The following is a 23,429-nucleotide window of genomic DNA, read 5'->3' as shown; positions in this document are numbered from 1 at the left end:
CTACTGTGGAATCATACCTACGTTTCTTTCATCTTATATCAACCTTCTTTTAGGTTCAGTGAACAGAGTTAATTTTTTGTTGTAAATTAGTAAAATTCTCTGCACTATTCATAAGCTCACTCATCGCCGAATCTAAATTGTCCCATCAACAGCTTCTCATATACAGAGTCTTCCAAAAGTCCTGCAAAAAAGTAAAAAGCTGTAACTTTGAAAGTACTACTTACAATTTTGTATTTTGTTTGTAATATTTAGTGGAAATGTTAAAATTTTTGTTGGCAATAATGAGCGGATGTAAACGTTGAAGTCATAACCGCAAATCACGTGACAAAGATGGCGTTTACTCAAGAGAAAGTGCAGTGTGTGGCGTGGTTTTGTGAGTTAAAATCTAGTGTTTTGGTGAGAAGAAATTTCCGACAAAAATATCAGAAACAACCACCTGCAGGTTCAAGTATCAAGAGATGGTACGATAAGTTCCTAGCTACCGGAAGTGTCTTGGACTTGCCTCGTAGCGGAAGGCCAACAACCAGTGTTGATGTGATTCAGTTCGTGCAGGAAAGCGTGTTGCGAAGTCCAAAGAAATCGTTGGTCGCCATCGAAATCGCCATATCTCACGCCTTGTGACTATTGGCTTTGGGGACATGTGAAGACAGAAGTTTACAAGCAAAAACCGAAAGATGTTCAGGACCTCCAGAAGGAGATACGTGATGTGATTGGGAGTATTACGGATGAAGCACGTCAAAATGCCATTCTTGGATTCCCGAAAAGACTTCAGCAATGTTTGGACGTAAATGGTGCTCAGCTGGAGGTTTGGAGTTGAAAAATGCTTGAAAACAAAATTTCAGACTTTCTTACAAGTCCACTAAAAGTTTTGTACAAATACAATAAATGGTTACAAAGTTACAGCTTTTTACTTTTGTGCAGGACTTTTGGAAGACCCTGTACTTAAGCTTCAAATAAGTAAAACAAATGTCTGTACTCACATTTATCAAGTAGACCTCTGGCGTCGGAGATGTTGGTGACAACCACTGTATCGAAATTATTAATTGTGACACCATATTTGTTTTGTCTTCGTAGATAGTCCTGAGCAACTCCTACTGCTTTCTCGGCAATTGTGTTCTTCTCATCGTAGACAAATACTGTAAATATAGAGAATTAAACAAAAACTTAATTATATATGCATTATGAAGATTAAACAAGAAAATACTACAACATTACTAGCGTTTAACGGAAAACAGTTGTTCAAAAATCAGACATATTCCAATCGATTGATATCACTGATTGTGAATAGAAGAAAATGATAATGCGTAGTTTTCGACAAAAGTGAGGAAAACAAATGATTTTTTAAACCTAAAAATTGATGCTGAACGAAACCATGTATTAATGTGAGACTGAGGCTGAATTATACACACAAGAAGTTTTTCGTTATAACTCGTGACGGATCTAGCCCAGGGCCGGAGGCTAGGTCCCTCAGGTTTTTGAGTGGCAAAAATAATTTAAGCTTTTATTTATATATTTTTTTAAAGTTAATAGTTAACTCATGATATACCTATAATAATCTGAGTTCTGGCTACCCCCCCCCCCAGTTTTTAACTTTTTGATCTGCCACTGACTCTGACATTAGCAAAACGACAATACAGGGTGGCCACAAAATCCTGTTACCCCTTGATAAATGCTAATGTAAGTTTACCCGTTACCCCTTTGTAAATGCTAATGTAAGGTTTTCCATTGTTTCAGATTGTGTGAACGATTGCAAGTTGTTGGGCGCATGAGAGAAACCACACCACACCACGTGTGATAATGCGCTATGGGGTTCATAAAGGGAATCGTTGCACAAAACCGTTACGATACCACCGCCGAACTGACAGAAGCTGTGAAACAAGTCCTCACTCAAGTTACACCTGCAATGCTCCGCAAAATATCGCACAGAACCTGGCGACATATTTTCCTTTGTCATGAGAATGACAGTCAACAGACTGATCCTTTGGGCATGTTTCCTATCTCAATAAAACCTCTCTAAAGCATTGTTGTTCATGTCATTCAGTTCTTCACGTTTAGTTATTTACTTACGTTTAGTAGTTTATGTTACTTATTTTCAGGGGTAATAACGGGACTTTGTGGTCACCCTGTACGTAGTATAGCTAATGAGATATAGCCGGAACTTATGAACTCTTAATTTTTATTTTCTATTTAACTAAAATATTCTCCAAAGATAAGACTACATCAGTTGATAGATCACATCGAGCTTAATAAAATGACATGCTTAAAGGTCAATTCTGTTGTGTAGTTAACAAGAAAATGAACAAAAACGAATTTTTATGGCGATAGAAAAGTTGTCATCCGTTGCAACAATAATTAATAGTTCTGCTGGAACAGATAATTCAAAGCTATATTTATGTACTGTATATATATAAAAATACAAGTGAATATTGTGATAATACAAGTGTATATGCCAACAACCAACCATGATGACAACGAAGTAGAAGTATTGTATGATGAGATTAACAACATATTGCACCAGGAGGGAAGAGTTAAGATCAACGTCATAGTAATGGGAGTCTTCAACAGCGCAGTAGGAGAAGGAGCTGCGAATAAGACGGTGGGACCATTTGGACAAGGTAGAAGAAACGAACGGAGCCAAATGTTTATCGACTACTATAAGCAACATGATCTGGTGGTGACGAACACGTCATTTAAGAAAAGAAAAACCAAGCTGTACACATGGAAAAGTCCAGGAAATAAAAAACGCTACCAAATCGACTACATTTTTGTCAAACAACGTTGCAGGAATAGTGTACGGGATGAAAAGACACTATTGGGAGCGGATATCGATTCGGATCACAACCTCCTGGTGACGGAAGTGCAAACCTGGTTAAAAACAATAAAGAAAAGTGGGAGAAAAATCGAAAATAGAACATAGAGCGATTAAGAAGTATGGACAGTGATGTAAAAAAAGAGATCGAAGAAAAATTCAGTGTAATTGGCGATATGGTAGACAATGTAGAAAATAGTTGGGGAAAAGTTAAACAGACTCTACTTGACATACACCACAAGAACATTGACAAGATGGAAAGAGCACCGAGAAAACCATGGACAACTGAAGCGATGCTTAAGAAGATAAACGAACGCAGAAGGGTGAAAACCACGGACATAAAAGAATACAGAAGGCTGAGTAGTGAATAATAAATTGGACAAAGCCAAAAAAAAAGTACATGGAACACATATGTGAAGAAATAATGGAACTTCAACGGCGCGACAGATATGATCTGATGTACCAGAAAGCACATGAATTAGGATGGAAAGCTAGCAAATACATATGCACGTTTGGAATCGAAGATCAACAATGGTCAGTGACCATAAAAAAGTGCTTAAAGTTTGGGAGGAATACTTAAAAGAATTGTATGACCAGAAGAACCGCCCCAAAGATATTGCTTTCGAAACATAGGAAGAGGTGGATGATGATGAGAAAGGAGAAGTATATTGAAAAGTGAAGTAGTACAAGCCATCAAGGACATGCGAAGGAGGAAGGCCACTGGAGACGACAACATATCAGCAGATTTGCTCAAGGGATTAGGAGACAATGCATTGAAAGTACTAACTTCACTAATTAACAAGATCTACCTGAGTGGAGAATAGTCCATGAATTTGCTTGATTGCATTACCCAAGAAAAAGGAAGCAAAGAAGTGCAGAGAACACAAAACCATTAGCCTTATTTCCCACACTGGAAACATAATTGGGCGCATACTAAACAGACGGCTGGAAAGTAACTTAGAAGATATATTGGAGGAAGATCAATTTGGATTCAGAAAAGGAAAAGGCACCAGAAATGACATTGGGTTGATGAGAATTATCTCGGAATAATTTCTAACTGGAAAAATGCGGTAGGTATAAACAAACTCTTTACAACATTGGTATCAAAATCTTAGTACATTTCTGTGAATGATTGTTATTACTTCCATGTTATACTATAACAAGAAAGTATTATATTACGGTCAAAATGCCTATTGTAAATCCAGATACAACCAGATTTGGGTGAAGACCTACCATTTCCATATTGAGGTCTGTGTGTCTGTATATATGTACATTCAGAGAATATTTCGTCAACGATTAATCACGTAAAAGATTGCATATACACACGGGGCACAACTTTCCTTTTGGTTCAATATTCGTGAAGTGCCTGACATTTAACATGCAATACCTTGCAAACGGTACAAGCTACAGTAAAACTAACTACACCAATGAATTTCCGAGAAAATTGTACATGAATTTGATGTATCACTTACACCTATTTCTATTTGAAAAACAGAAAGTTGAATCCAATATGGCGGCTAATTTTAAAATTAGTACAATACGTATTGCGCAGTGGAGAACTTTGCATTTGAGTCAATTTTACACGAATCCCGAGGGGACACCTCGCGAATGTACCTTGTTAAATTATTTGGCAATCAAATATTAATTAGTTTGGTGTTTATCTTCTACTAAAAATTAAATTATGTACTGCAATTTTGAAATCAAGCTTTACCACTTGAAGAAAAAATGCAATAGGAGAATTACTATGCGATGTCAATTTCAGGAGTCGTTTTGGTTAGGTTGGTTAAGGGGGGGCGAGTTCTTGGTCCGAGCAACAACTAGCCTAGTTGCGTCGCTGTCTATTGCACTATACAACAGAGCCCCTCCTTAAATTTTTATTGCCCCCTCCTTGTATAGAAGTCTGAATTTAACACTGGGTGCCATACATCCAAAGGTACACTGTGTCCTGAAAATAGGAGATGAAAGAATCTACTACATGGTTGCTACCAATCGGAAGATGTCAAGCCAGATGTTTTCATACACACATTCACCCACCAAATGTTGTCATAGGAATTTTAAATCATCTTTATATCTTCAGCAAGTACTTTTAATTGTAGATGGTTGGCAGTTGGAATTATTTATCAAATCAAGAAAAATGTGAGTTCATGAGTCAAACACAGAGAAATGAACCAAGAATCTCACTAAACCTGTTTCCTTAAGTTGCGAAGATCTCATTTGTCACACCCAGGACCGGCCCTAGGCAATTTGCCGCCCTTAGTACGGGGGCCACCCATAGGTCCTGTTGGATCGAAAAGGTCGAGAGCAAATTATTACTGGACTTCGCATAATGATACTATTGGATGATTTCTGGCTTGGTCACATGTTCTGAAAACATGAGTTTTTCGGCAATATGGCCGCCAATGTCAAAGGTCGCCAAAAAATTATCTTACTTTGTATATCAGAAATCTTTGGATATATTTAAAATTGTTGGTTTTTCTTTTTAAAAATAGCCTTCACCAAAAGTTGTTCAGAATTAGATTTTCAGCAAGTTCACTATTTTTACCATTTTGTTCAGTGGCGTAGCGTGATCAAAAGTTTAGGGAGGTACTATTTCCTAAACTATCTTACAAATATCTAGACTATACAAATATCCATGTAATAAAGAAGTAAGTAGATATTTCAGGGAAAGTTGGGGCATATATCTCCCTGTTCCACCTCCACGACGATGTTGCCTAAAACCTGCCTTTACCACAAAATTGCGCGCGAAATTAAATGCTGATTTATAACGTACATGTGTACGCCACATTTTATTTTATTTACTTTGACGGTATTTAGTTAAATGTAAGTCACTGTAATTTATCAAAGGTTTTATTTCATCTAGTAGAAGAAGTCGTACTGTATTTAGTAGTATTACATATTTTTATATCTTCATTATCTGAGTTCTGAATATAAATCCTATTTACTTACAAGAAAATAATTTTATTCTGCAAATACACTTAAATTACATTTTCGCTTATTACCATGTTAAGTCTGAAGTTATATATACTGATTTTGTTAATTATTTTTAATTGTATTTAATTGTTTTCTCTCCCATCACTTCAAATACTGATTATTAAGTTGGAATATAATTGCAATCGATAAACAAATAAAGTGACATTGAGGTGTTATTCAGTTTAGAATATATACAGTTTTTACATGAATAGCTGTATATAGATGTAATTTATAAAAATAAACGTGACTCGATAATATCAAAATTACATGAACGGATTTTTACATTCGCTGCTTTCACAACTGCAGAATTGACAAGACATGACATTAATGCGACACTTACAAGGTGTTTCTTGCGCATTGTTTATAAGTGCAGGGGAATGGGAAGTTGATAAGAAAAGTTCCAAGTGTCATTTCTGGGATCCATCGCCATCATTGTCTCTGTAGCCATACTGAGATAGATCGAGTTCTGGGGCTTCATCAAGTATGTGGTACCACTTGTAGCACTGAAAGTAAGTCCTTCTGTTGTAATGATGTATCGAATATGACATTGGCGGTAATTTGGAGAAATCCAGACGCTTCGTACGATGATACAAGTGAATTCTATATTTATCCATCGCTGAGAATTTACTTGACATCATCTGCACTAGAAAGGTTTCTACAGACATTATCATAGTTTCTGACAGTTCTTCTTTGCCGAATTCAGTCAGATACTGTGCCTTTTTTTTTTTTTTTTTTTTTTTTTAGTGGTAACAGCAGATGCTTAGAGCCAACTTTGCTTGTAGTGTCACATCAAGTTTGAGCGTGGGCTACCGGTAAGACATCAATCACGGGACTCCGCAAACATTCAGCAAGAATATGGATGGGACATACCGTGAAGTGATCCCAGAGCCAGTGTGCGAATTAGATAATCTATATTGGGGGGGATAAAATTAAGCCAAAGGACATTGTCTGAAGGTTCAAATTTCAAAATGAGACAATAAATGCCTTACCCCCATATATATATAATATATATATATATGTGTGTGTGTGTGTGTGTGTGTGTGTGTGACATCTGTAATAAATAAGAGATTTATTAATTTAATAAATCTACTGACAATAACTATGCACATATATATTGTCTGACATACACACACCCCACTAAATTCGGCTCGAGCGAAAGCCATGATCACAAGCATATGTTAATTTTTCCACTCATATTGAAAGCTTCCACTTTGCATTAATACATACAGGTTGCGAAAAGAAACCTACTTCAGTCTTGTGAAAACCACTAAAATTATCAGTTAAACCGGACATTTTTTTAAAAAGAAAATCTAGATATTAGCCTATCAAATAAGAAATGGATTGTTGCTGGTCCCGATTTCTCACATCAAGGTCAAATCGAAGGCCAGATATTTAAAATCTCTCAATTCAAATTTCGAGCTTGTGCTTCTACTTCCCGCTAAAGCTGTGCTCATCACGACTTTTTTTTCTCCAAATATCGATTCCGTGATTGGCACGGAAAGTCAACACTTAAAAATTACTTTACTGTCAGGTTGAAGATGAGTTGATTCACTATGGGCTACGTTATTCAAATAAAGTAAAACATTACACTGAAGTTTTTCAGACAATATTAATTGCGTGGACAGCAAACTGTACAGCGAAAAGATGAAAAAATGAAGGGTTAACTTTTAAAATACCCGCTCCAGTTGAAATGCTTATACAGACACGGAAAATGACAGACATGGAAATAACAAATGCTGAAACAAATCTTGAATTATTCGCTTATTCACCTAAAAATCACCTTCACTAACACGTCTGCTCCCTAGGAGCGTATCCCCCAGCGTGTACGTTAACATATACTTACGAGAGAATACCTATATCTCAGATTTTGAGTACAGTTTCAAAAGTTCATTTCCGTAAACTGTAAAAGCAGTGATTACTATGCTAATTATCACAAATTAAATGCAACTTTTGAGTTGCATACACACAACCTACTGGGGAATGAAGACCATGTGCTAACAAAGAGTACACTGGAAAATGAAATAATATGTTATAACAAAAATTAAAATAAGATGATAATCGATACAAATATAGAGGATGAATATGACATATCCGAACTTCGCCAAGTATGGTAGAAGAAGCTATTTGTTTACTTCTTCTTGGCCAACCGCTAAGAACATTTATAAATCTATATGTGGTTTTGTTGTACGCAATTAGTACATTCAAATTCACAAACGATGACGAACTGAAGGATACGAAGGTACAGTTGCAAGTAACAACCGTAGTCATAATAATATAGTTCTACTAAACAACGTTGAAAATAGTGAGTAATTAGGTGGTAAGTAGAAATGACCAAAACTGAACAGTTTACATCGATCATTTCGAAATACAGCTAGAAGATTAAATTTACAAGAAATAACTAAAATCAGTGAAATTTGGAGTTATACTAAGCATAGTTTGAGGGGGAAAGCGAGCATCCCCGGTGGGGATACTTCAGCTGACTTCTTTGGAGGGGAACAAAATGTGATTGAGGGGGAAAATCCCCCTCATCCCCCCCGGTAATTCGCACCCTGCCCAGAGCCACATAATTCCTATAATTATATTAATCCGTGACTTTTGAAGTCTTTCTGGTAATAATATAAGGCACAAATGAAGGCAACAGTATCAGGGGATGCAAGAATTAGACCCTTAATGCTTGAGTTAGACACTGTATGCTTAATATGAAAAATATCCTCTCATCGGCTTCTTCTAGCTTACATTGCAAATTAGGAACATCGCTTATTTTCTCATTTAATATGGGAATGCTTCTTTCCCAAAAACTTCTAACCCACCAACATACACATCCATCTCGCAATTCATGACTGTTACATTAAATAGTCAGCTAAAAACATTTGCAGTCTGTACTTATTTTGGGAAGATGCCCAGAAAGCACGCACATCTTTTGGCATTGGGTTTTTTGCGCCATCGATAGTAATTTCAATGGGTTGACTCACATTTTCTGAGGTGTTTGTGCGATTTTACACTATCCTCATTATACACATCAAATATGATACCTATTCTGCTTGATCCTTGTACTATCGATAGAGTTCTACGCAAGATATGATGTGCAAAATCTCCAAAAATCATCAACTACTTTCCATCCGACGCAGCAACAAGATGGGCATGAAGCATGAGGTCAAATGCAGCTGAAGTTGTTAAAGACGACGCAGAGGGAGTTTAAGTAGGCATTTCAGCCAATTCTTTTTACAGTTCCTCTATCATTTCAGATTTGTTTGATTTGGACAGATAACTGTCTTTTGGTTAGGAAGAACGAACTTGAAGTTATTTCGCAGCACAATAAGTGATCGAGTGGGTATTCTCTCTCCGTAGCTATGTCAATAATCCTCATACTTTCAGACGTTTCCCTTATAATGCCAAATTTCTTGTTTTCTTGTTGAGTCTTCGGTTTTCTTTTCGCGCCAGAGAACTAAACAACTTACTGTCGTTTTTAAATAAACCTATCATGACGCAATTTAAGGTATTCTCTATCGCCAATGTTTATGCACGTCAGCTTGAAGTTCTCGTCGGTTTCCGTATAATGTTTTCCAGCTACTAGATTGTGCAAACTACAATCATCTAAATCAAACGGTTTCTGTCTCTCACAGATAAAATTCAATTTTTTTCACAGAATCGGCATCTGATTGTTGACACTTAATGAGAATTCGTGGTGAAGCGTGTACTCGTCATTTTCCTGTAACCCACACATCCTACGATTGAAGTGTTTGATGCTGGTGTTTTTATGTTGAATTAGATCGCGTTGGACAACAGTTTCCTTCAGTCTTGTGATCCCAATGATTCCTCTTGGACCTTTGCGGGTTTGTTGTAAAGTTACTCCAGTGCCTGGTCCATTGCAACTCCATCAGAGTTTCGATCTGTTTGTTGGACAACAAAATTGATCTCTTATAAACACCTCATGGGTGTTTTTGTGTATTTCTTGAAGCTTTAAGCAGTCTTTCAAATGAACTGAGTCCCATCTAGAGTAATGATTTTTTCGAACGCAAAGAACAGTGCAAGAGCCTGTCGGAGAGCAGACACATGAAGCTTCCCGTTATTCTGTCAGCTCGTATCATATATCTTAAGACTGAAAACACAACACTGATGAATGTATTTCAATAATAACGGAACGTTTTTGATTTATTGCATCCATCTTCGACAAATGAATTGAAATCATCGATCATGGGTTGCATAACGTTGGAAACTTCAATATGCGAACGTAAGTTATTGCTGCATCTCGGTCTTCAACTTCACATGCATCTTGAAGACATTTCACTGACTGAATGACATCCATATATTTCCTGGGATCTGATTTCGGAAATAATTGTTGCCACTGTAAACTTTGAATTGCTTCTGCGAATAGAAATAGTCCTCGAACTCCACAAGAGTTAGGACTATCACTAGGCACGCTCTCAATTACTTTTGTCTTAACTATTTCTGCCTCTGTTAGCTCCACTTTCACTCAGATCGTCACCAATGCAATTGATGATAACTTTACAAGTGTGGAACGAATCCAAGCCCAAGAAAATGTTAATACTGGCTTTGATAAATATAGTAAGACTACTTCTGCTTAATAACACCTTTGAGAAATTACAATGACTTACATTTAACTAAATACCGTCAAAGTAAATAAAATAAAATGTAGCGTACACATTTACGTTATAAATCAACATTTTACTTCGCGCGCATTTTTGCGATGAGGGTACGGTTTTTGCGATAAGGCGTCGCATCAGGGGAGGGAGGGTGGAACAGGGAGATACATGCCTCCAACTTTCTCCCCTGAAATATCTACTTACCTCATTATCATATGAATATTTGTATGGTCCAGATATTTATAAGATAGTTTAGGAAATAATGCCTCCCTAAATTTTTGATCCCGCTACGCCACTGGTAAAAATAGTAGATTTGCTGAAAATTTAACTCTGAACAACTTTTGGAGAAGGTTATTTTTAAAAGAAAAATCAACTATTTTAAATATATTCAAAGATTTCTGATATACAAAGTAAGATAATTTTTCGGCGACCTTTGATCTTGGTAGCCATACTGCCGAAAAACTAATGGTTTTGAGAACATGTGACCAAGCCAGAAATCATCCACTAGTATCATTAGAGAAAGTCCAGTAATAATTTGGTGCTGACCTTTTCGATCCAACAGGAACTATGGGTGGCTTTTAGACTATTCGTGCAATGGCTTCCTTTGTAGCCCCCTTTCTCCATAAAGAACAAATCTTAAAAGCCACTATTTTAAATATGCTACCCATCATGAACAATGAAGGGAAGGGAAAGCGCACTCGCTCTCAGAAAGGCCTAAACACTACAAATACAATATTGTTTTCTGTTTTTTTTTTTAATAATAATCTATTATTGTGTGTTAGTGAAACAAAGGAAACACATATTCAGAGGAAAGATAATAATCCTTTTTATACAATTCGATATCCAGCTTCAATCTCAATATATCAGTTGGAACAATTCCAGTGCAACTAGTTCTTTTATTTTTATTTCTTGATTTTCCTTTCACATCCTTTAAAATAAAAAAAGCACTTATTTCCACTTTCAATGATAAGGAACTTGTTTGTGACAAAGACAAGACTAATTTTCATATAAAAACTATAATAACTAAAAATGGAAGAGGTGTTCGCTACTGTTCGAAAATTGAGTTATTGTATTTGACAACAATCAAGCAATTCATGCTGGGATATGTTTGACCATTTTCTTTAACACTGTCCATGTGACCTTAAACTAATGCAACCTAAACATGATTTACGAATGTAGTGTTCAAATAGAAGGTCAGCTTAGTAAATTTAACTACCATCAACATGTAGTCTGTTTCCAGCAGAAAATATTTATTTTAAATAATATAGTTATGACAGATTTTGCCGCCCTCGAAACTTGCCGCCCCGTGCAAATGCACGTGTTGCACATATGGTAGAGACTAGTGGCGTAGGGAAGGGGGGCAGAGCCCCCCAAAGAGGTCCGACAATGTACTTTGGTACTTTGACGTTTGTAATTTTTTATATATTTTTATGTTTATATATTTTTTGTTGTTTGTAATTTTTCTATATGCATCTATAACAGCACTCCCCCCCCTCAAACACATCCTGGCTACGCTACTGGTAGAGACGGTCCTGATCAGACTGTGACTTACAATGAGAACCTTCTCCACCGTATATATTCACAGCACTTGATCACAACTTGTTTTACAACCGGTTCCATCTCATTTTGTCGGCAAGCGGATTCAACGCAATTGAGATGCGTGTCAGCCAGCGAATAAGTTCTTTATTTGAAGCCAAGACAGCCTATCGTCATGGAATTTGTAATTTGGCACAACGTTGGTAGCAGTGCCTGTGTACCACGTACTGAAACACACAGATCAGCTACTGATCTATTACAAGGAGCCTCACATAACTAAACATTAATGGTTAAAAAGCGAGATAAACTTGGAAAACAAAAGTCAAAAACTTTGAGGAAACAAAATATTTTTTTTCGAATTACGAATTTTTTGAGGAGTGGAAAACAAAAGAAATCGAAAAATGAAAAGTTTTCTATAAAATTAAATTTAAAAACTCGAGTTGTTTTCCAGTCATCTCCGCCCTTAAGAAAAGTGAATTTCCCTTAACGCAACATTAAGGGGTTGCTTCTCTTTATAAAGAGGGTGAAAGTTATCGTGAAAGTCAAGACTCTCAATTAGTTTTGGTATTGTTAGTTCCACCATAAAGAAGTATAAAGAAACTGGAACAAGAGAAAATACACGAAGATCAGGAACGCCAAAAGTGCTTACACGCCGCGACAACGGAAAGTATTCAATTTAGCACGTAAAGCACCCTTCAGAAGTGCTATGTATACATGACAAGTACATTTCACTATGACTTTGTGCATTACTTTTATTAAATGTTGCTAAGTGCTGAAATACCTATAGCATTTTAATTTTGATCTGACTTTTAAAAGAATGTTTAATTATTTTACGTTACAATTTTAGCCAATAAATATTTACTTATTTCAATTAAATACTTTCAAGAGTTTAGTTGCCCTAAAACTAAGCCAAAAAGATTTAAATTTTCTAATTTGAAATCTTGGACAATTTTGTATATTTTTAGTGGTCTCTTCAGCTTCAAATTATCCAACTTCCACTGTATATTCCTTGTTATCCCGAATAATAATATCGCTTTTTATGATTATTTTCTAAAGTAAACAAAAATTAATAATCCAGTAATGTAAACAATATTATTTACTTGTTTAGCACATACTGTGCAAAATATATTTTCTCCTTGAATTGTTAACATCTCATCGCCTTCAACCTGTTGTTTCAGATTTTTCTTTCGGCATTCTTATACTGCCACAGGACCGCACAATTTCAAATCCATATTCACACAACAGTAGCAACTTTTTAGCTTCCGAAATTGGTGACGTGGAAGTTTTGTTGTAGATGACTTGACACCGTTATTTGTATCTTCTTCCAAGTAGGTGACAGTCATGCACCACTGTCGGGAGGATTAATCCCTCACCCCTTTCTTATTTTCCCTTCACATGACCTTGCAAGATATTCTAAACGGACAATAATGAACCATTTCAAGCTCTTGAATCTATTTATATTAGAAACTTCAATTTCATTTATGAGGAAAGTTCTTGATTTAGAAATTATCATTAAAAATGATCAATTTGATTCATTCTTTAACTATGCATTTATATGCAGTGACGACATAAATATTCACTAACACCCGAAATATGCAAATATATGCACTATAAAACTCTGCTATTTTACTTCAAAACGGCTCTAGAATTCTTTTTTTTTTTTTTTTCAGGGAAAGCCAAGGAAAGGCCCAAGAAAATTTTGAGGGGGCCATCTTCAATGAATGAAAAACTTGATTCACACAAATTACATATATATATATATATATATATATATATATATATATATATATATATATATATATGTGTGTGTGTGTGTGTGTGTGTGTGTGTGTTCAATGTGAATGTTTCCATCTCTGTTGTTCATGATTTTACTGTTTTCAAAACAGTGAAAATGTAAGAATTTACTACCTCAAACAACTAGGATACATTAATACAATTGATTTCCATTCTAATATAAGTAAGTAGTTACTTAAACACGGCGTTTAAAATATGTATGGCTGGTTGATTTAGGTGGCAGCAGAAAAATACATGCACACACACTCAAAATCAAAAGTGAACAAAGTGTTTCGCTTATATGATACTTGTTAATTTAGAAATTTGCTTATTACACACGAAGGCAGAGCTAACAGAACTTCATACTTTCGAATCAAGCTGATGCATACCGCTATGTTAGATTTTCACAAACACACTAATGAAAACATTCCGTTAAAAGTAATCTGAACGTATTCTATTTATTGTAATAAATAAATATACTTAGTAGCTATCGTAATGAAAATGAAATCAATGCTCATCTGCAGAAATTATTTTATCCTAAATCAATTTCTTCACTCTCACAACAAAGAGAAAAACATAAATGTAACACTTTTATAACCTGCACACTTTCATTACTTTTGTAAAATTTTAATATGTAAGTATTATAATTATTATCTGACAACGGAAAGTATTTTGTGTTGCGAAAACAGTAGAACGGACAGTATTATTTCAAAAAAGGTGGAAGATTATAAATTTCAGTAACAGCGCTTCCCCTATATTGTCCTGTTAATATAAACTAATTTCACTTGTGTGCTTGACAGCTGTAACACATAGAAGCATTGATCAATACCAGTTTGTAACAGTTTACATTACAAAAAAGTATGTAGTTACTTGGGTTAGTTAATAAAACTACACATGAATACAAAAAGAAAGGTATGATCAAATATGTACATTGGAGCTCAGCGGTAGAACAATGACTTCAGAATCGGAAGATGGTGTGATCGATCCCTCATGGGCAAATATTTCGACTTAGGAGTTTACCAAGATTATTCCTCATTTCATTGGGGGAATGTTTATGGCGCAATTGATTCATTCCACTCATTTCTCATTTGAGCATCAGATGTTTCAAAGCCTTAAAATAAATTCAAATTAGTTGAAGTAATTTAATACTACTATTCTGTAGTCGATGCTAAATTAATATTGTTAGTTTTGAGATCAGATATGAAAGAGCGGTATTAATTAGTATTTCCTGTTGAAAATTCATGTCACTACTAATATCCTGTTCTGCATAATTCCCCCAGTATAATTTTCTCAGAAATGCTTAAACATATTTTGACGAAGAACAAATATAAATCTGCGATAAAATTGGGTTCCACGAACTCCTGATATCTCTCTGATTATTAAACATCAGATAATATAACGGGATGGCACAACTTGGTCACGGGAGTAACTACAACTTTTACTCTAAATAACATTACTGTGGCGACTAAGTTGTATTATCTCTTTATCTTACCTGATGGTTAGTAATCAGGTGATTGTAACACTGGCTCTGTGATAGACTTTGGAATTTCTCTATGTAGTAGCATTTTAAGAATTAAGCTAGAGCTGAAATCCTAAAAGGAAAATACTTCTGAACATTTATTTACAAAGAATCACTTATTTTTACATTTCCTCAGGTTTTAGTTAGTAGTATAGGTCTATCAAGCGCTGACTGTTTTCCTGGAGGCCGCTAGTATCGCTTGTTAATATCGTAGCAGAAGGTTTCTACCAAGTTGCCAACGGCCAGGAGCGCTAGTAAACTAGACGTAAACCAGAGACAAGACCAGAATGTAATCGAGAGGGAGAACTAGTATCGATAGCAAACAGCAGGTATTGGTAGTATTCAGTATCTTATTTTTCTCTAGCAATCGGATATGAACAAGAGAGAATGATCATTTCAGAAGCAATAAAAACTGCTCGCTTCTTTTACTGTATATTAAACAAGATGGCTCGATATTAAGATGATTTGAAAATAATAATAATAATATAAATACCAAATTATTTCATGGATGCTATTCATTGGTTCTATGTCGCCATAATCAATGGAAATTAATTACTTGATGTACGAATTATAATAGACGAAAACTTCTTTCGTCCAACGCAAGTGTAATATTTTACTGCAGTGCATGTTATTTGTAAGTAAGCATATCATATTTTAGTATGACCTTCAACATTGAAGCGAATGAGAATGCCGACTGATTTTGCTTTTCTTTCTGGTTCTTTGTCGATAACAAATGAGATAACTAGATACGGGACAGAGGTTAAAAGGAATGTTCAGGTGGTGAGATCAATGCATACGCACCCCATAAATTACGGTGAATTACATCTTGCTGTACTATAAGCAAAAACGAGTGGAGCTATTTTACTCGGAATGCAGACTATTGCAACATATGGTATTCTGCAGTTGGTAACTCTGTTGTTGAGTGATATTTTGGTAGTAGTTTAACACGTGGGCACAACCCACTCACCGTTTGTCGACCTATAGCAATATCACTCTGTATCACTATGTGGGGGACAACTAGGGGGGGCAAGAATTTGAGCAAGGGGGCCGGCCCCCCTTGGCTCTCCCTTGGCTTCGCCATTGGAGCATATCAATATCACATCAGGAAAAAACATGCAAATATGCTAAAAATCCGAAGTTTAACCATAACTTATCAAGCAGTGTGCAGAAGTTGGGTCTCCCTAAACACACCGCTTTGAAAACTAAGGAATAGTTACTATATAACGCTCCACGACGGCTTCTGACTCCTTCACAAAGCCCAGATGTCAATCCTATCGAGCACTTGTGGGATTATCTGGGCAAAAAATACAGAAAACGCCATCCTTCGAACAAGGAAGCATTGCAAACATTGTTTTGGACTAGTGGTGTAAGATTTCCCCCAAAATAACCTAAACACTTGTTCGGTCCATGTCAAGGCGTCTCAAGGCAATAATTTGTGCTAAAGGTATGCACACAAAAATATTAAAATCTTGATTTTCTGATACAGATTGTTAGAACTCGTCGAGATTTGTAATTCGTGTTGTTATATATATACTTTTTGAGTTGAGAAAGAACATTTATTTACTTTTGTCATTTAAAGAATTCCTATTTTGATACTAATAAACATAGTAAATTATGTACAGTTTCAGATGATTGTAACATTGTTTTTATTTAACCTTCACATATAATTCTACGTCAAAAATTTTGCGTGTATGAATACTTTTCTTGAGTCGTTATAACTCAGTTCCTAGGAAAAATAATATTGTCTGATGGTTGAGGAGTACTATCTCCAGTTAAATATCCCAATAGAATTGAGCAAAAGTGAAAATATAATGTAATATAACTTACTTATTCAAACAGATGTGCATTTACAGTAAAGATGTACAGAGATTGCATATTGCATACTCTATTTTCATTAAAAGAAACTGAAAACTTCCTTGCTTAGGTTATACCTCCTTCACTAAGTCATGATTTTGCATAGGAATTCGCTTTGTAATCATTACTATGAGTGTATGGAAAGACAAAATAATTATGAAAATACTTACGGATATTTAAGTTTTGTTGACTATGGACCCACGCAACGTGGAGCACCAGCAGAAAGAGAAAACTGGACCACATGGTGTGGTCTTCCAAATTAACGACACCAAAATATCTGAAAAATAAAGCAAAAAGAATAAAAAAAAAAAAATATATCTCTAATATAAAGCCCATTTAAGAAATTATGTTAAAAATTTAGCTACAGTGATTTACAAAGACTATGAAGTCTTTCAACGAGCTCGCTATTGAATAATGATTTATTTAAAACAAGAGTGGACGTAAAGGAAGGATGGTGAGAATTATCCCCTTTCCGATGTTCTACTTTAAATTAAATAATAAGAACTATCTTATTTTTCGATATAATTTTAGCATTTGAAAATAAAATGAAATGAGTTTTTTAAGTCCTCTTTAGGCTAAAGGAGACAGTTCATTAATGAATTAGAAATTAGGAAGTATATTTCTAGGAATCTATGGCTTTTTAAGCCCGTTTAGTATGATGGATGATGTACCTGGGCGAACCTATTATCCGGGAAAGGAAATCCGAAAGAAAGAAAACGGCCGGTACCATTCCGGCATTTACCTGGTGTGAATGTGAGAATACAAAGGAAAAACCTCATTCCAGATGGCTGATCTGAAAAGATCTTTATATGTCCCGACCGGAAATACAACCCGTTACCACCGGGAATAGAACCTGAAACCACTCGCACCAAAGGCGAGAATGTTAGTGACTACGCTACACTGGGCTACACGGATGAGTAATGAAAGTAAATTATTATAGATACAAGTATGGAATCATAATATAATGAAGAAAATGGAAGAATCTAAAAAAAAAAAAAATACGATGTTATCCATCATAAACCTACTGGATCTGGGATTGAACCAGAGATCCTCGTCAGAGGTTTATGCTCAACCACCACCAATTTTTAGCATTCGAATAGTATATTCAATTTGTTGTATATCAAATTCAACAGGATGAACTGAAAGAGGTCAGAGATACAAGACCAAATTTACTATAGTATTTTAGAGGGAAATAAACTTTAGTTTACAATTTTCAGCACTTTCACGAAAATAGTAATTAGCAATTTAGACTATCTTTAACAAATTTTGTTTAATTTTTGGTAGTATTATTATGCAAGTTTAAATTCCACAATTTTGTTAAAAATTGTTAAGATAATTTTCGTCATTTTTGCGAAATGAACGTTTTGAAAAAAAAAATTAAATCATTAAGTTTTACGTCCCACGATTATGCCGGCTAGGCTAAAGTAGATAAGAGATGGTGAAAATGAATAAAATGGTGGAATGAAGAAAATGGGATGAAACGGGAGAACCCCGAGAAAACCCACGCGCACGGTGTTTATCCACCACAGAGTTTACTTGGCGCTAGCTGGAATCGAACCCAGGACTCCTTGCACCAGAGATGAACACTCTACTATTGAGCCACAACGACTCCGAAATGAACGTTTTGTTTTAAGCAAAATGGTATGTCTTTTCGCATTTTTATTAAAAACGAAATTTATACTTTGGACGTCAGCATTATTCAATAATCTTCAACTCACTAATGAAAAAAAAAACGTTCTAGTAATGTGAAAAATTGAACAGTGCATTGATTTAAAATATTTAAAAATGAATATACAACGTTGTAATAGCAGCTGCTTGTTTAGCTCTCTTAAATTTTATTACGTATTAAAGAAGGAAACAGCAAAGAGTCAAACACAAACAAGCAGCCAAGGGCGCCGATCCTGGTGGGGGGGGCGAGGGGGCCCCAAAACTCATGTGGCCCCCTATTGTATTTATGAATATACAATATTTGGCATAATTTGAGTGCAATTTGTCTTAAAATCTTCATATATATACCTTCTGTACCTGAATGCCCCCCCCCCAAATTTAAAGAGAAATCGGCGTCGTTGCACGCAGCCCTCGATATATGTTTTACAACACAACTCTCTCACTTGTATACATATTCTATATTTGTATATATTGCGTAATAATTGCAACATGACATGATTCAGTAAGGAATGGAAGTTAAAAAGTTTAATGTGGTGGCTAGTACTTTATCCATACATTACCCTATATATTACGGAAAACATGAATAAAATAGAGTTATAAATAAAATCACAATAGGTGGGACGCTCGGTTGAAAAAGTGTAAAAAACTCTTTCAGAAGCTTTTTCAGGCCAGTCGTCCTGAAAAAGGTTTTCTTCATTCACACAAGGCAAATTCCGGGGTGCTACCTAACATATAGGTCCCAGGTCGCTTCCTTCCTCCCTTTTTCATGGATAATGTGCTCGCCGAAGGACGTCATTCCTCAAACGTGACGGGCTAACATGGCCACAGATGCCGAAAGCCCAGAGATCTAAAATCCTAAATCCTAAAAATACAATAGATTTTTTCTAGAACTTCGGTAACAAATTCATCCGGAGTAAACTATCCTGTAAATTTTTCATTAAAAATAATAGATTACTTGTTTCATTATTACTGAACAGGGTTGTAGGGTTATTGTAGGGTTATTACTGAAACATTTAATTGTGAAATATGAACAAAATCGCTTCTATATTTCTTCAGAAAATCGTTCGAAAAGAATTCGTCCTAAAAGTAAAGCATCCTTTGGGGACTTTTTCCAGAAAAGTAGATTAGGCTACACTACAAGGTTGTTAATGAAATATTGAATGAAAAATAAACAAAATCGTTAGAGTTGTTTTTGAGAAAGTTACACCTTTATTTTCACTCTTGTTTGCCTCAGTAACCTAAGTGCAATACTAACAACTGACAATACAGTTGGTAAAATAACAATATTGTTAGCTATGCTTCTTTGGTTGTAGGAGATTTGTGTTCGATTACAAACTGGAGCTTATTCGATTTTGATCTTACGCTTAAGTTGTAGGCGAGTCTTATACTAGTCTCAGTGTTGAAAAGAGACGTAGATAACCAATCAAATTCGTGCCGATACAAAACAGTTCTTGCTCTTTTGCCTCCAATCTTTGTAAACTGAATTTGAAAGAGCTGCCATTTGTTGGTTTTCTTTGTACAACGCATTGTACAACTCCACAAAACTTCACTATCAGATAATACAGACTACCGAAACAATTGAAACGATTCTAGGTCAAAACCGCGCAAACAATAACAGTGTAGGCAAACACAATGTGGACAAAAACAGCGCATGAACAAAAACCGTGCATGCATAAAAACAGCGCATGCAAATACAGCATGGACAAAACAGCGCAAAGACAAAGTCAGTGCGGGCAAAAACTGCGCATGCAAATACAGTGTGGACAAAGCAGCGCATGGACGAAAATCACATACAGATAAAAGAAACAGCGCATGCACAAAAAAGCGCACAGACAAAAACAGCGCATTGACAAGAAATCGCGCACAGACAAAAACAGCGCATGCAAAGCTCGAAATGCGCATCCTTGCTCAAAGCAAACATTAAGGCAATAGTTGTGAGACTAACCTAGTAAAGCACACTAGCTGTTGCGCTGAAACCGACCCTTGGCTGTATCGCGTTGACTTGCAGTATTTCAAACTTTACTATAGACTTCATCTTACTGCTGATTCCTACCTGTCAGAACTATACACAGTCATTAGCGTGCGCAGGACATTGGGAATGTGGGTGCCAGATCTAAAGTACCACCATATGGAATGTCGTCCTCCCCCCGCTTTGCCCTAAGAAAAGATAGCGTCATTGCACCCGATGCTGCGTTGGCGACGCATGACACACATGCAGACGGGAAATAATTTACACGTAATCTCTTCTCAGTTTGTAATAATTCTACATAAAAAAGTTTGTCTAATGGGGGTGCCAAGGCACCCATGGCACCCACGTTGCGCACGCCTATGTACACAGTCGCGCATTGTGCAAAATGGGACAAATAGAGCATCCAGGATGTCGATGCGAAGAAATAGACACACCAGAACATCACGTATCATAGTGTCCATTACTGGAAGAACTGCTATAGGGAAGAAATTAAATAAAAAGGAAAGAAATATACGAAATTATAGCTAATGAGGAAGAATATAGGATATTATAGAAAATAACAAAGGACTAATCAGAATTAAGAAGAAAACAATATACTAGGACAAATGATTAAAATTGTAAGCAAAACGAAAACACATCGAAATAGTTAGCTGACTGAATTGAAGAGTGGCGGTGAACCTTTCTGGACGGAGAATTCCGCCAGGAACGTCGGCATTCCGCGTATCAAAGAAAGAAACTGTATGCGTGGACTCGATATATCCCCGGCTAAAACCGGATACGACCTCCAGATATATCGCGAGAGTGTGCGGTTCGTTGTTTTTTATCTTTAGTGTGTGTCGGGAAGTGTGTTTTGTGTAAATAGTAAATATATGTTTCGGAACGGAAGAACAATCCTGTATCCTCATTGTCATATTCAAATGGTATGCGGATCTCACAAGGTACGGACATGAACGTGTCACCCAGATATCCGAATCAAACCTAGTCCATTCCATAAACCTAACAATGATATGTTCATGCACAAAAAAATTAGGTGCAATGGACAATGGAGTAAGTCCCTGGAGCCCATTTTACCCTGTTAATAAAAAAAAATCGTGGACTCGCAGTGAAAAAGCTATTGCATCAATATTGTTCACTGGAAAGTCATAATTTATAGTACATTCTTTTCAGCATGAAACAAGCTTTCCAGAGGTGCTATGTATTGGCGCCCATAATGTATTTAAACAAGGAAAATTGGGATAATGTCTGGAAAAATTTCCTCCAAAAATCACTCCCATTAACTTTGGCCCAGTCTGGAGTGGCGCCGGGTAAAAGCACACAATCCAAATGTATCTTGAAAAATACTATAGGGATTAAGAAATGAGTATACCAAGTTTTGTTTTGAAAGAACGATATGAGTAGATATAAGACGGAGTAGATATGAGAGGAAATGTTGTATACCAATATTCTCTGTGCACTCAAAACCGAACCTATGACCTGACCTATAAAGAGAACATAATATAAAAAATATAAACGCAACACTATTTGTCCTGATATCAAGAATAATTGTGCCACATTCTCTGTAGAATGAAACGAGCGTTTCAATAGTTATCACGCATATTGTTCCGTGATATGTGGAGAGGAAAATTGGGAATATGTCGCAGAAATGTCTTCCAAAATAGCTCTATTGTGAAGTTGTGCGTTCTCTAAAGCGACACTGGAGCCGGTAGGTGCCAGTATGTGAATTAAGGGATATTTTACATGGATGATAAAATGCACATCCGAGAAATTTAACATGGGGAAATTCAAAACTGATGGGAGACATCCAATTCTTCAGAGAGGATCCCCGTGGTAAGTCGCACACTGGTAGGAGTACACAATTAAAATGTACCTTGCAAAATACTAGGAATTATATGAATAGGAGCTATATCCTTAAAACAAGGGAGAAGATATGGTATGACACCGTAAGAACGGAATAAAGAAAAAAGGGCATGAGTGGATAACGTGGGTTTATCCCAATACAACTGTAGCACAGCTGCTGTTAGAACTCTTGCTTGATTCTACAGAGAATGTGATACAAAACTTGATATCAGGATAAATAGTACTGCGTTTATACTTTTTATATTATGTTCTCTTTATAGGTGAGGTCATAAGCTCGGTTTCGTATACACAACATTTCCCCTCATACCTATTCCGAGCAAATTGGTATACAACCTGTCCCCTCATACCTATTCCGTTTATTATAAAGAAACTTGGTAGGCACATTTCCTAACCTCTATAGTGTTTTCAAGAAACATTTGGAATACCTGCTTTTACCCTGGGACACTTCAGAAGAGATCAAAGTTGATTGACGAGACTTTTGAAGGGAATTTTGCCTGAAATTATCCCGATTTTCCCTCTTCAGGTACATTATGGACGCCAATAATAGCTCTGGAAAGCTTGTTTCATGCCGAAGAGAATGAACTATAAACCAGAGTTGATGCAATAGCTATTTCACTGCGAACCTGCTATTTTCTTTATACTAACACGTTAATGGGCTCCAGAGACTTACCCCGTTGTCCAGGCACCTAATTTTTTGTGCATGAACAAATCTTTGTTGTGTTTATCGAATAGACTAGGTTTTGATTTGGATATCCGGATGACACGTTCATGTCCGTTTCTTCTCAGCTAGGCATACAAGACGAAAGGACAAAATTGACCGGAGTGTGCAGTAAGTGCTCCTAGTGGGCCCTGGACCTCAATCGGTACGGC

The 23,429-nt window shown here is 36.1% G+C and overlaps 1 protein-coding gene across 1 annotated transcript in view; it reads right to left on the bottom strand.

Moving 5' to 3' along the window:
- Ir25a (ionotropic receptor 25a) overlaps positions 1-23,429 on the bottom strand; it is a 222,565-nt gene that overhangs the window by 160,654 nt on the left and 38,482 nt on the right. The window contains exons 2-3 of the mRNA XM_081764277.1: positions 17,236-17,342; positions 981-1,136 (exon numbers count right to left, since the gene is read on the bottom strand). Of these exons, the coding sequence (XP_081620403.1) occupies positions 981-1,136; positions 17,236-17,308 (229 nt within the window). The 5' untranslated portion in view covers positions 17,309-17,342. The remainder of the gene's footprint in view (positions 1-980; positions 1,137-17,235; positions 17,343-23,429) is intronic.

The sequence above is a fragment of the Thermobia domestica genome, chromosome 1 (genome assembly GCF_964235325.1).
Source record: "Thermobia domestica chromosome 1, izTheDome1.hap1.1, whole genome shotgun sequence".
NCBI classification, from domain to species: domain Eukaryota; kingdom Metazoa; phylum Arthropoda; class Insecta; order Zygentoma; family Lepismatidae; genus Thermobia; species Thermobia domestica.
Note: the sequence above shows the minus strand (reverse complement) of the source record. Positions and strands in the feature narration are given on the sequence as shown.